This window comes from Oncorhynchus tshawytscha, linkage group LG11, assembly GCF_018296145.1.
Source record: "Oncorhynchus tshawytscha isolate Ot180627B linkage group LG11, Otsh_v2.0, whole genome shotgun sequence".
In the NCBI taxonomy this organism is placed as follows: Eukaryota; Metazoa; Chordata; class Actinopteri; order Salmoniformes; family Salmonidae; genus Oncorhynchus; species Oncorhynchus tshawytscha.
The window spans coordinates 52,016,958-52,031,352 of NC_056439.1; the positions used below are offsets into that span (position 1 = coordinate 52,016,958).

Below are 14,395 nucleotides of genomic sequence, written 5' to 3' on the forward strand. Positions count from 1 at the left end.
CTAGGGAACAGGGTCCTGGGGAGCAGGGTCCTAGGGAGCAGGGTCCTAGGGAGCAGGGTCCTAGGGAACAGGGTCTTAGGGAACAGGGTCCTAGGGAACATGGTCCTAGGGAACATGGTCCTGGGGAACAGGGTCCTAGGGAGCAGGGTCCTAGGGAGCAGGGTCCTAGGGAACAGGGTCCTAGGGAACAGGGAGCAGGGTCCTAGGGAACAGGGTCCTGGGGAACAGGGTCCTAGGGAGCAGGGTCCTAGGGAACAGGGTCCTAGGGAACAGGGTCCTAGGGAAAAGGGAGCTGGGGAACAGGGTCCTAGGGAACAGGGAGCAGGGTCCTAGGGAACAGGGTCCTGGGGAACAGGGTCCTAGGGAACAGGGAGCAGGGTCCTAGGGAACAGGGTCCTAGGAACAGTGCCTTGTTCAGGGGCAGAATGACAGATTTTGTCAGCTCGGGGATTCAATCTAGCAACCTTTCGTTTACTCATCCAACGCTCTAACCACCAGGCTACCTGCCGCCCCAGTTCAGTTCAGTGACTGTCTAACACATACACTGTGTATCCTAGCTGTGTTTTCTGAGATTAGGAGGTAGAAACATATGATTCATTTGGGGAGGAGAGGAGCGGCAGGGTGACCTAGAGAGAGTAGGAGGAGAGGGTTCACATCATCAACAACATCGGACAGCAATGACTCAAAAGAGTCTGCTAGTTTGATGCTGCCTGATCACCACAGACAAACTATTGACGGATTGATCCAGAACTTCTGTAAATGAACTCAGGCCAACAGTGTTATCCTGTTCACCAGCAGTGGATCTGCTATACTGTGAAACAGTAAACTGTAAATATAAACTCACAACAACATGGTCTCTCTCCTCTCCTCTCCTCTCCTCTCCTCTCCTCTCCTCTCCTCTCCTCTCCTCTCCTCTCCTCTCCTCTCCTCTCCTCTCCTCTCTCTCCTGCAGAGATCGTCGACGGCAACGCTAAAATGACCCTGGGAATGATCTGGACCATAATCCTTCGCTTCGCCATCCAGGACATCTCTGTGGAAGGTACCAGGATGTCGATGTCTTTCTCGGGTCGGCTGAAGGGACTCTTTCAGAGTCGTTTCAGAGATGTTTGAGATGTTTCAGAGATGTTTGAGATGTTTCAGAGATGTTTCAGAGATGTTTGAGATGTTTCAGAGCTGTTTTAGAGATGTTTCAGATGTTTCAGAGATGTTTGAAATGTTTCAGATGTTTCAGAGATGTTTGAAATGTTTCAGAGATGTTTCAGAGATGTTTGAGATGTTTCAGAGATGTTTCAGAGATGTTTGAGCTGTTTCAGAGATGTTTGAGATGTTTCAGAGATGTTTGAGATGTTTCAGAGCTGTTTTAGAGATGTTTCAGATGTTTCAGAGCTGTTTTAGAGATGTTTCAGATGTTTGAGATGTTTGAAATGTTTCAGAGATGTTTGAGATGTTTCAGAGATGTTTCAGAGATGTTTGAAATGTTTCAGAGATGCTTCAGATGTTTCAGAGATGTTTCAGATGTTTCAGAGATGTTTCAGATGTTTCAGAGATGTTTGAAATGTTTCAGAGATGTTTCAGATGTTTCAGAGATGTTTGAAATGTTTCAGAGATGTTTCAGATGTTTCAGAGATGTTTCAGAGATGTTTCAGAGATGTTTCAGAGATGTTTCAGAGATGTTTCAGAGATGTTTGAGATGTTTCAGAGCTGTTTTAGAGATGTTTCAGATGTTTGAGATGTTTCAGATGTTTCAGAGATGTTTGAAATGTTTCAGAGATGTTTGAGATGTTTCAGAGATGTTTCAGAGATGTTTGAAATGTTTCAGAGATGCTTCAGATGTTTCAGAGATGTTTGAGATGTTTCAGATGTTTCAGATGTTTCAGAGATGTTTGAAATATTTCAGAGATGTTTGAGATGTTTCAGAGATGCTTCAGATGTTTCAGAGATGTTTGAGCTGTTTCAGAGATGTTTGAGATGTTTCAGAGATGTTTGAGATGTTTCAGAGATGTTTGAGATGTTTCAGAGATGTATCAGATGTTTCAGAGATGTTTCAGATGTTTCAGAGATGTTTCAGAGATGTTTCAGATGTTTCAGAGATGACACATGACTACCACTCTGATTTGAAAACTCCCTACAGCCACAATGTGATTCATTCAGACTGGTTAAATGTGATTAGTTCAAACGGGTTAAATAGAGACAGTCCAGGTTAAATATGAGTCTTAAATGGCACCCCTATGCCCTATGTAGTGCACTACTTTAGACAAGGGCCTCTAGTGAATAGTGTGCCATTTAAGACAATGGCACATTGTTATTATTTATTCAACGTTTATTTAACTAGGCGTTTCAGTTAAAAAAACAAATTCTTATTTTACAATTTTATTTATATTTATTTAACTAGGCAAGTCAGTTAAGAACAAATTCTTATTTTCAATGACGGCCTAGGAACAGTGGGTTAACTGCCTGTTCAGGGGCAGAACGACAGATTTTGTACCTTGTCAGCTCGGGGGTTTGAACTTGCAACCTTTCGGTTACTAGTCCAACGCTCTAACCACTAGGCTACCCTGCCGCCCTAACCCGGACGAAGCCGTGCCAATTGTGCGCCGCCCTATGGGACTCCCCAACACTGGTTGTGATACAGCCCGGGAATCAAACCAAGGTCTGTAGTGACGCCGAACCCGAACCAACTAACTTCTTGTTGATTTGTTTTTTATCCACCCACAGAAACATCAGCTAAAGAGGGTCTTCTTCTGTGGTGCCAGAGAAAGACTGCTCCTTACAAGAACGTCAACATTCAGAACTTTCACATTAGGTAATATAAAGGGACCTCCCATTTTACATTTACGTTGTAGTAGACGCTCTTACAGAGAGCAACTGACAAGAGCTATTAGGGTGAAGTGCCTTTGCTCAAGGGCGCATCGACAGACCTAGTCGGTTTGGGGATTTCCGGGTTACTGGCCCAACGCTCTTAACGACTAGGCTACCTGCAGCCCCTATGGAAAGGGAGAGCGGGATACCTAGTCATATGGCATTCTATTCCCTATAGTACACCCTAAAGTACACTATATAGTACACCACCCTATAGTACACTATAGTACACCACCCTATAGTACACTATATAGTACACCACCCAAACGTACACCCTATAGTACACTATATAGTACACCACCCTATAGTACACTATAGTACACCACCCTATAGTACACTATAGTACACCACCCTATAGTACACTATATAGTACACCAGCCTATAGTACACCACCCTATAGTACACTATATAGTACACCACCCTATAGTACACTATATAGTACACCAGCCTATAGTACACCACCCTATAGTACACTATATAGTACACCACCCTATAGTACACCCTATAGTACACTATATAGTACACCACCCTATAGTACACTATATAGTACACCACCCTATAGTACACTATATAGTACACCACCCTATAGTACACTATATAGTACACCAACCTATAGTACACTATATAGTACACCATCCTATAGTACACTAAATAGTGTACCACCCTATAGTACACCCTATAGTACACTATATAGTACACCACCCTATAGTACACTATATAGTACACCATCCTATAGTACACCACCCTATAGTACACCACCCTATAGTACACCACCCTATATTACACTATATAGTACACCACCCTATAGTACACTACATAGTGTACCACCCTATAGTACACCCTATAGTACACTATATAGTACACCACCCTATAGTACACTATATAGTACACCACCCTATCGTACACGCTATAGTACACTATATAGTACACCACCCTATAGTACACTATATAGTACACAACCCTATAGTACACTATATAGTACACCACCCTATAGTACACTATATAGTACACCACCCTATAGTACACTATATAGTACACCACCATAGAGTACACTATATAGTACACCACCCTATAGTACACCCTATAGTACACCACCCTATAGTACACCACCCTATATTACACCATATAGTACACCACCCAAACGTACACCCTATAGTACGCCACCCTATAGTACACTATATTGTACACCACCCTATAGTACACAACCCTATAGTACACTATATAGTACACCACCCTATAGTACACTATATAGTACACCACCCTATAGTACACTATATAGTACACCACCATAGAGTACACTATATAGTACACCACCCTATAGTACACCCTATAGTACACCACCCTATAGTACACCACCCTATATTACACCATATAGTACACCACCCAAACGTACACCCTATAGTACGCCACCCTATAGTACACTATATTGTACACCACCCTATAGTACACAACCCTATAGTACACTATATAGTACACCATCCTATAGTACACTATATAGTACACCACCCTATAGTATACTATATAGTGTACCACCCTATAGTACACCCTATAGTACACTATATAGTACACCACCCTATAGTACACTATATAGTACACCACCCTATAGTACACCACCCTATAGCACACCACCCTATAGTACACAACCCTATAGTACACCACCCTATAGTACACCCTATAGTACACCATCCTATAGTACATCCCCTATAGTGCACCCTATAGTACATCCCCCTATAGTACACCACCCTATAGTACACCACCCTATAGTACACCACCCTATCGTACACCACCCTATAGTACACCACCCTATAGTACACCACCCTATAGTACACCACCCTATAGTACAGACCCCTTTAGTACAGACCCCTATAGTGCACCCTATAGTACAGACCCCTATAGTACAGACCCCTTTAGTACAGACCCCTATAGTACAGACCCCTATAGTACAGACCCCTATAGTACAGACCCCTATAGTGCACCCTATAGTACAGACCCCTATAGTACAGACCCCTATAGTACAGACCCCTATAGTACATCCCCTATAGTACAGACCCCTATAGTACAGACCCCTATAGTACAGACCCCTATAGTACAGACCCCTACAGTACAGACCCCTATAGTACAGACCCCTATAGTACAGACCCCTATAGTACATCCCCCTATAGTACAGACCCCTATAGTAAAGACCCCTATAGTACAGACCCTGTAGTACAGACCCCTGTAGTACAGACCCCTATAGTACAGACCCCTATAGTGCAGACCCCTATAGTACAGACCCCTATAGTACAGACCCCTATAGTACACCACCCTATAGTACAGACCCCTATAGTACAGACCCCTATAGTACACCCTATAGTACAGACCCCTATAGTACAGACCCCTATAGTACATCCCCCTATAGTACAGACCCCTATAGTACAGACCCCTATAGTACAGACCCCTATAGTACAGACCCCTATAGTGCACCCTATAGTACAGACCCCTATAGTACAGACCCCTATAGTACACCATCCTATAGTACATCCCCCTATAGTACAGACCCCTATAGTACATCCCCTGTAGTACACCCTATAGTACAGACCCCTATAGTACAGACCCCTATAGTGCACCCTATAGTACAGACCCCTATAGTACAGACCCCTATAGTACAGACCCCTATAGTACACCATCCTATAGTACATCCCCTATAGTACAGACCCCTATAGTACAGACCCCTATAGTACACCATCCTATAGTACATCCCCCTATAGTACAGACCCCTATAGTACAGACCCCTATAGTACATCCCCCTATAGTACAGACCCCTATAGTACACCATCCTATAGTACATCCCCCTATAGTACAGACCCCTATAGTACATCCCCCTATAGTACAGACCCCTATAGTACATCCCCCTATAGTACAGACCCCTATATTACAGACCCCTATAGTACAGACCCAGGGTGTCAACAGTAGTGACATAGGGAATAGGAATTTTAATGTCCGGAACTTAGGTAACAGAAAACTGAGTTTACAGCCAATATACCAAGTGTGTGTCCCAAATGGCACCCTATTCCACATGTAGTGCACTTATTATTATTATTATTGACTTTTTTTTTATTCGGAGCAGAGTCAGGCCACAGCAGAGTCAGGCCTCGGAGCAGAGTCAGGCCACAGCAGACTCAGGCCTCGGAGCAGAGTCAGGCCACAGCAGAGTCAGGCCACAGCAGTCAGGCCTCGGAGCAGAGTCAGGCCACAGCAGAGTCAGGCCACAGCAGAGTCAGGCCACAGCAGAGTCAGGCCACAGCAGAGTCAGGCCTCGGAGCAGAGTCAGGCCTCGGAGCAGAGTCAGGCCTCGGAGCAGAGTCAGGCCACAGCAGAGTCAGGCCTCGGAGCAGAGTCAGGCCACAGCAGAGTCAGGCCTCGGAGCAGAGTCAGGCCACAGCAGAGTCAGGCCACAGCAGAGTCAGGCCACAGCAGAATCAGGCCTCGGAGCAGAGAGGCCTCGGAGCAGAGTCAGGCCTCGGAGCAGAGACAGGCCACAGCAGAGTCAGGCCACAGCAGGGTCAGGCCTCGGAGCAGAGTCAGGCCACAGCAGAGTCAGGCCACAGCAGAGTCAGGCCTCGGAGCAGAGTCAGGCCTCGGAGCAGAGTCAGGCCTCGGAGCAGAGTCAGGCCTCGGAGCAGAGTCAGGCCACAGCAGAGTCAGGCCACAGCAGGGTCAGGCCACAGCAGGGTCAGGCCACAGCAGGGTCAGGCCACAGCAGAGTCAGGCCACAGCAGAGTCAGGCCTCGGAGCGGAGTCAGGCCTCGGAGCGGAGTCAGGCCTCGGAGCGGAGTCAGGCCTCGGAGCAGAGTCAGGCCTCGGAGCAGAGTCAGGCCTCGGAGCAGAGTCAGGCTTCGTAGCGGAGTCAGGCCTCGTAGCGGAGTCAGGCCTCGGAGCGGAGTCAGGCTTCGGAGCGGAGTCAGGCCTCGGAGCGGAATCAGGCCACAGCAGAGTCAGGTCACAGCAGGGTCAGGCCACAGCAGGGTCAGGCCACAGCAGAGTCAGGCCACAGCAGAGTCAGGCCACTGCAAGGTCAGGCCACAGCAGGGTCAGGCCACAGCAGAGTCAGGCCACAGCAGAGTCAGGCCACAGCAGAGTCAGGCCACAGCAGGGTCAGGCCACAGCAGAGTCAGGCCACAGCAGGGTCAGGCCACAGCAGAGTCAGGCCACAGCAGGGTCAGGCCACAGCAGAGTCAGGCCACAGCAGGGTCAGGCCACAGCAGAGTCAGGCCACAGCAGGGTCAGGCCACAGCAGGGTCAGGCCACAGCAGGGTCAGGCCACAGCAGAGTCAGGCCACAGCAGAGTCAGGCCTCGGAGCGGAGTCAGGCCTCGGAGCGGAGTCAGGCCTCGGAGCAGAGTCAGGCCTCGGAGCAGAGTCAGGCCTCGGAGCGGAGTCAGGCTTCGTAGCGGAGTCAGGCCTCGTAGCGGAGTCAGGCCTCGGAGCGGAGTCAGGCTTCGGAGCGGAGTCAGGCCTCGGAGCGGAATCAGGCCACAGCAGGGTCAGGTCACAGCAGGGTCAGGCCACAGCTGGGTCAGGCCACAGCAGAGTCAGGCCACAGCAGAGTCAGGCCACTGCAAGGTCAGGCCACAGCAGGGTCAGGCCACAGCAGAGTCAGGCCACAGCAGAGTCAGGCCACAGCAGAGTCAGGCCACAGCAGGGTCAGGCCACAGCAGAGTCAGGCCACAGCAGGGTCAGGCCACAGCAGAGTCAGGCCACAGCAGGGTCAGGCCACAGCAGAGTCATGGCCACAGCAGAGTCATGGCCACAGCAGAGTCAGGCCACAGAAGAGTCAGGCCACAGCAGAGTCAGGCCACAGCAGGGTCAGGCCACAGCAGAGTCAGGCCACAGCAGGGTCAGGCCACAGCAGAGTCAGGCCACAGCAGAGTCAGGCCACAGCAGAGTCAGGCCACAGCAGGGTCAGGCCACAGCAGAGTCAGGCCACAGCAGAGTCAGGCCACAGCAGAGTCAGGCCACAGCAGAGTCAAGTCAGAGGATGAGATCTGCATCGCAAATGGAACCCTATTCTCTATAGAAGGCACTACTTTAGACCAGTCAAAAGTAGTAAGTAGTGCACTATATAGGGAATAGTGTACAATTTAAATTAGAGCACTATATAGGGAATAGGGTACGATTTGGGACGCAGGCAGGAACAGAGCAAGCCGCCTCAGAGTCAGACAGGGCTAATAGAAAACAGAGCGGAGCTGAATTCCAGACAGAGCTAACAGAGAACAGACAACTGAGATGTTTACATACCAGACTGATGGAGGAGAGGAGAGGAGGGGAGAGGAGAGGAGAGGAGGGAAGAGGAGGGAAGAAGGGGGAAGGAGAGGAGAGGAGGGAAGAGGAGGGAAGCAGGGGGAAGGAGGGAAGAGGAGGGAAGAAGGGGGAAGGAGGGAAGAGGAGGGAAGAAGGGGGAAGGAGAGGAGAGGAGGGAAGAGGAGGGAAGAAGGGGGAAGGAGAGAAGAGGAGGGAAGAAGGGGGAAGGAGAGGAGAGGAGGGAAGAGGAGGGAAGAAGGGGGAAGGAGAGGAGAGGAGGGAAGAGGAGGGAAGAAGGGGGAAGGAGAGGAGAGGAGGGAAGAGGAGGGAAGAAGGGGGAAGGAGAGGAGAGGAGGGAAGAGGAGGGAAGAAGGGGGAAGGAGGGAAGAAGGGGGAAGGAGGGAAGAAGGGGGAAGGAGAGGAGGGAAGAGGAGGGAAGAAGGGGGAAGGAGAGGATAGGAGGGGAGAGGAGGGAAGAGGAGGGAAGGAGAGGAGGGGAGAGGAGGGAAGAGGAGGGAAGAAGGGGGAAGGAGAGGAGAGGAGGGAAGAGGAGAGGAGCGGATGGGAGTAGGGGGATGAGAGGAGAGGGGAGGTGGGAGGAGGGGGATGAGATTAGATGTGAGGGCAGGAGAGAAGAGAAGGGGAGAAGAGAGGATGGGAGGAGGGGGATGAGAGGGGAGAAGATTAGAGGAAAGGAGAGGATGGGAGGAGGGGAGATGAGAGGAGAGGGGAGAAGAGAAGGGGAGAGGAGAGGAAAGAATGGGAGAGGATGGGAGGAGGGGATGAGAGGGGAGGGGAGGAGGGGAGGAGGGGGGATGAGAGGTGAGTAAACATTGGCTTTGTACAGTGTTGTAACAATGTGCAAATAGTTAAAGTACAAAAGGGAAAATAAATAAACAAATATAGGTTGTATTTACAGTGGTGTAATTTTGGGTCAGTCACAGTGGTCAGGTATTCTGCCACTGTGTATTCTCTGTTTAGGACCAGAGAGCATTCTAGTTTGCTTTAGTTTTTTTTTGTTAATTCTTTCCAATGTTTCATGTAATTATCTTGTAGTTTTCTCATGATTTGGTTGGGTCTAATTGTGTTGCTGTCCTGGGGCTCTGTTTGTGTTTGTGAACAGAGTCCCAGGACCAGCTGGCTGAGGGGATTCGTTTCCAGGTTCACCTCTCTGTAAGTGAGGGTTTGAGAATCGCTTATTTTTAGGTGGTTTTAGATAGAATTGAATTGCTCTTTTATGGATTTTGACAGCGGAAATCGCCCTAATTCTGCTCTGCATGCATTATTTGGTGTTTCATGCAGAATTCTGCATGCAGAGTCTAAATGTGATGTTTGTCCCATTTTGTGAATTCTTGGTTGGTGAGCGGACCCCAGACCTCACAAGCATAAAGGGCAATGGGTTCTATGACTGATTCAAGTATTTTTTTTGCCAGATCCTAATTGGTATGTTAAAGTTTATGTTCCCTTTGATGTCATAGAAGGCCCTTCTTGCCTTGTCTCTCAGATCGTTCACAGCCTTGTGGAAGTTACCTGTGGCGCTGATGTTTAAGGTCGACCTTGGCCGATTAATTAGGGGCGATTTCAAGTTTTCACAACAATCGGTAATCTGCCTATTTCGGACGCCGATTACATTGCAATCCACGAGGAAACTGACAGGCTGCAATCCACGGGGAAACTGGCAGGCTGCAATCCACGGGGAAACTGGCAGGCTGCAATCCACGGGGAAACTGGCAGGCTGCAATCCACGGGGAAACTGGCAGGCTGCAATCCCAGAGGAAACTGGCAGGCTGCAATCCACGGGGAAACTGGCAGGCTGCAATCCACGGGGAAACTGGCAGGCTGCAATCCACGGGGAAACTGGCAGGCTGCAATCCACGGGGAAACTGGCAGGCTGCAATCCCAGAGGAAACTGGCAGGCTGCAATCCACGGGGAAACTGGCAGGCTGCAATCCACGGGGAAACTGGCAGGCTGCAATCCCAGAGGAAACTGGCAGGCTGCAATCCACGGGGAAACTGGCAGGCTGCAATCCACGGGGAAACTGGCAGGCTGCAATCCCAGAGGAAACTGGCAGGCTGCAATCCACGGGGAAACTGGCAGGCTGCAATCCATAAGGAAACTGGCTGTTAATTTAATTAATTAATTTATCATCGAATCACAGCCTATTTCAACTTTGACAAACGGGTGGTGATTTACAAAAGGGCATTAATTGTACCGAACCATAAACATCAATGCCTTTCTTAAAATCAATACACATAAGTACATTTTTTTTAAACCTGCATATTTACTTAAAATAAATCCAGGTCAGCAGGCAATATTAACCAGGTGAAATTGTGTCATTTATCTTGTGTTCATTGCAAGCAGAGTCAGTGTAAATGCAACAGTTTGGGCCGCCTGGCTCGTTGGTAACTGTGTTTCTTCCTAACAAAGACCGTAATTATTTTGCCAGAATTTTACATAATTATGACATAACATTGAAGGTTGTGCAATATAACAGCAATATTTAGACTGATGGATGCCACCCGTTAGATAAAATACAGAACGGTTCCTTATTTCACTGAAAGAATAAAACGTTTTGTTTTCGAGATGATCGTTTCCGGATTTGACCATATCAATGACCAAAGCCTGGTATTTCTGTGTGTTATTATAACTAAGTCTATGATTTGATATTTGATAGAGCAGTCTGACTGAGCGTTGGTAGGCAGCAGCAGGCTCGTAAGCATTCATTCAAACAGAACTTTACTGCGTTTTGCCAGCAGCTCTTAGCAATGCTTTAGCAAACAGCACAGCGCTGTTTATGACTTCAAGCCTGTCAACTAAAGTGCCTATAAGAACATCCAATAGTCAAAGTCGACACGTCATTCCTATAATAACTACAACCTAAAACATCTTCCCTGGGAATATTGAAGACTCAAGTTAAAAGAAACCCCTTTTTTCAGTCCTCCTCCTCTGTATCGATTATCGACGTTGGAAAATCAGAATCGGTCGACCTCTAGTGTGTTTAGTTTTCTAGTGTCTAGATGGAATTTGTATTCCTAGTCCTGGGAACTGGGATTTACTGTCAGGGCCCAGGTCTGGCAGAAGATCTTGGTGCTGCTGTAGGCCCTCCTTGGTTGGTGACAGAACAACCAGATCATCAGCAGACAGTAGACATTTGACTTCAGATTCTAGTAGGTTGAGGCCGGGTGCTGCAGACTGTTCTAGTTCCCTCGCAAATTTGTTGATGGATACAGTACCAGTCAAAAGGTTGGACACACTTACTCATTCCAGGGTTTTTCTTTATTTTTTACTATTTTCTACATTGTAGAATAATAATGAAGACATCAAAACTGTGAATTAACAGACATGGAATTATGTAGTAACCAAACATGTGTGAAACAAATCTAAATATATTTTAGATTTTAGATTCTTCAAAGTATCCACCCTGTGCCTTGATGAGAAGACACACTTTGCTCAGTACATTGTTTTCACTGAGGAAATGTACGAGTCTGCTGTTAATGATAATGCAGAGGATTTTCCTTTGCTGCTGTCAACGCATATCCCACGGTAGTTATTGGGGTCAAATTTGTCTCCACTTTTGTGGATCGGGGTGATCAGTCCTTGGTTCCAAATATTGGGGAAGATGCCAGAGCTGAGGATGATGTTAAAGAGTTTTAGTATAGCCAATTGGAATTTGTGGTCTGTATATTTTATAATTTCATTTACGATATCATCAACACATATTTTGTCCTGTAGTTCATTCAAGGTAATTGTAGAATCCAGTGTGTTCTGGAATCCAGTGTGTTCTGGAATCCAGTGTGTTCTGGAATCCAGTGTGTTCTGGAATCCAGTGGGTTCTGGAATCCAGTGTGTTCTGGAATCCAGTGTGTTCTGGAATCCAGTGGGTTCTGGTCTTTAATAGTTGATTCTAATATTTGTATTTGATCATGTATATGTTTTTGCTGTTTGTTCTTTGTTATAGAGCCAATCAGATTGGAGAAGTGGTTTATCCACACATCTCTGTTTTGGATAGATAATTCTTTGTGTTGTAGTTTGTTTAGTGTTTTCCAATTTTCCAAAAAAGTGGTTAGATTCTACGGATTCTTCATTTCCATTGAGCTGATTTCTGACGCGCTGTTCCTTCTTTTTCCGTAGTGTATTTCTGTATTGTTTTAGTGATTCACCATAGTGAAGGCGTAGACTCAGGTTTTCTGGGTCTCTATGTTTTTGGTTGGACCGGTTTCTCTATTTCTTTCTTAGGTTTTTGCATTCCTCATCAAACCATTTGTCATTGTTGTTCATTTTCTTAGGTTGTCCGCTTGACATTTTTAGATTTGATAGGGAAGCTGAGAGGTCAAATATACTGTTTATGTTTTCTACTGCCAAGTTTACACCTTCACTATTACAGTGAAATATTTTGTCCTGAAAATTGTCTAGAGGGGATTGCATTTGTTGTTGCCTAATTGTTTTTGGCAGATGTCCACACTACTTTCCTTCCACCTATAGCATTACATAATATTACTCAGTTCCTTTGGCTTTGATGCCTCATGATTGAGTATTGCTCTGTTCAAATAGACTGTGATTTTGTTGTGGTCTGAGACTCTGGGTTGAGGTCAGTGATAAAGTAGTCTACAGTACTACTGCCAGGAGATGAGCTGTAGGTGTACCTACCATAGGAGTCCCCTCGAACCCTACCATTGACTATGTACATACCCAGGATGTAACAGAGCTATAGGTGTACCTACCATAGGAGTCCCCTGGAACCCTACCATTGACTATGTACTTACCCAGCTTCCGACAGCGCTGCAGGAGTTGTGACCCGTTTTTGTTGGTTATGTTGTCATAGTTGTGTCAAGGGGGCATATGGGGGAGGGAATGCTGTCACTGGCATTTAGGTCGCCACAGACTAAAACATGTCATTTGGCCCGGAAACTATTGATTTCCCCCTCCAGGATGGAGAAGCTGTCATCGTTAAAGTATGGGGATTCTAGTGGGGGGATACAGTAAGCACACAGGAGGACATTTTTCTCTGTTGAGGTCATTTCCTTATTAATTTCTAGCCAGATGTAAAATGTTCCTGTTTTGATTAATTTAATGGAGTGAGTTAGGTCTGCTCTATCCCAAATTAGCATACCCCCTGAGTCCCTTCCCTGTTTCACACCTGGTAGTTTGGTGGATGGGACTACCAGCTCTCTGTAACCTAGAGGGCAACCAGTGGGTCCATCTCCTCTATACCACCCACCTGGTAGTGTGGTGGATGGGACTACCAGCTCTCTGTAACCTAGAGGGCAACCAGTGGGTCCATCTCCTCTATACCACCCACCTGGTAGTGTGGTGGATGGGACTACCAGCTCTCTGTAACCTAGAGGACAACCAGTGGGTCCATCTCCTCTATACCATGTTTCTTGTAGGATGACAATGTCTGTATTTCTGATTTTTTTTATGAAGTCTTGGTTCCTGCTCTCTCTCTTACACACACACATTCTCTCTCTCTCTCTCTCTCTCTCTCTCTCGTCTCCTTTTTTACTGGCACAGTGGCTGGCTGTGTGTGATCTAATATGCTCCTCCATTGTTTTTCCACCTGGCTCTATGGACACCAGCCCTGACTCAGAGACTGATCAGACCTGGCTCTATGGACACCAGCCCTGACTCAGAGACTGGTCAGACCTGGCTCTATGGACACCAGCCCTGACTCAGAGGATTAGAGCGTGTTGTGTAATGAGGACAGGATGGATGTAGAGATCATCTTTCACGTTATATGGAGTAGATTATCTGACATGGAAATGCTTAGTCTTCTGGATGGATGGACAGGGAGGGACGGGCAGAGAGACTGGGAGAGAGACAGGGGAGAGATGGGGAGAGAGACAGGGAAAGAGACAGAGAGAGATACAGGGAGAGAGACAGGGAGAGAGGCAGGGAGAGAGACAGAGAGTGTGAGACAGGGAGTGATAGAGAGAGACAGGGAGAGACAGAGAGAGAGAGAGAGACATAGAGAGAGACAGAAAGGGAGAGAGAGACAGAGAGAGAGAGACAGAGAGAGAGAGACAGGGAGAGAAATGTCAACATGATGTTAAATTGAATATAGGTTAGGTATTCCTCAGTGCTGGTCTTGAGCTAAGGACATGATTGTCATGATTTTGTCTTAATCTCTCTCTCTCTCTCTCTCTCTCAGCTGGAAAGATGGGTTGGGATTCTGTGCTCTCATTCACAGACACCGCCCAGAGCTCATTGACTATGGCAAGCTACGCAAGGTGAGAGACTAGTGCCCTGATGATACATT

General features: G+C 47.2%; 1 protein-coding gene across 3 annotated transcripts in view; it reads left to right on the forward strand.

Annotated features, from left to right (window-relative positions):
* Window positions 1-14,395, forward strand: part of LOC112240545 (alpha-actinin-1) — a 111,182-nt gene that overhangs the window by 60,491 nt on the left and 36,296 nt on the right. For all 3 annotated transcript variants that reach the window (XM_042330318.1, XM_042330316.1, XM_042330317.1), the window contains exons 4-6: window positions 953-1,039; window positions 2,716-2,803; window positions 14,288-14,366. In XM_042330318.1, the coding sequence (XP_042186252.1) occupies window positions 953-1,039; window positions 2,716-2,803; window positions 14,288-14,366 (254 nt within the window). The remainder of the gene's footprint in view (window positions 1-952; window positions 1,040-2,715; window positions 2,804-14,287; window positions 14,367-14,395) is intronic.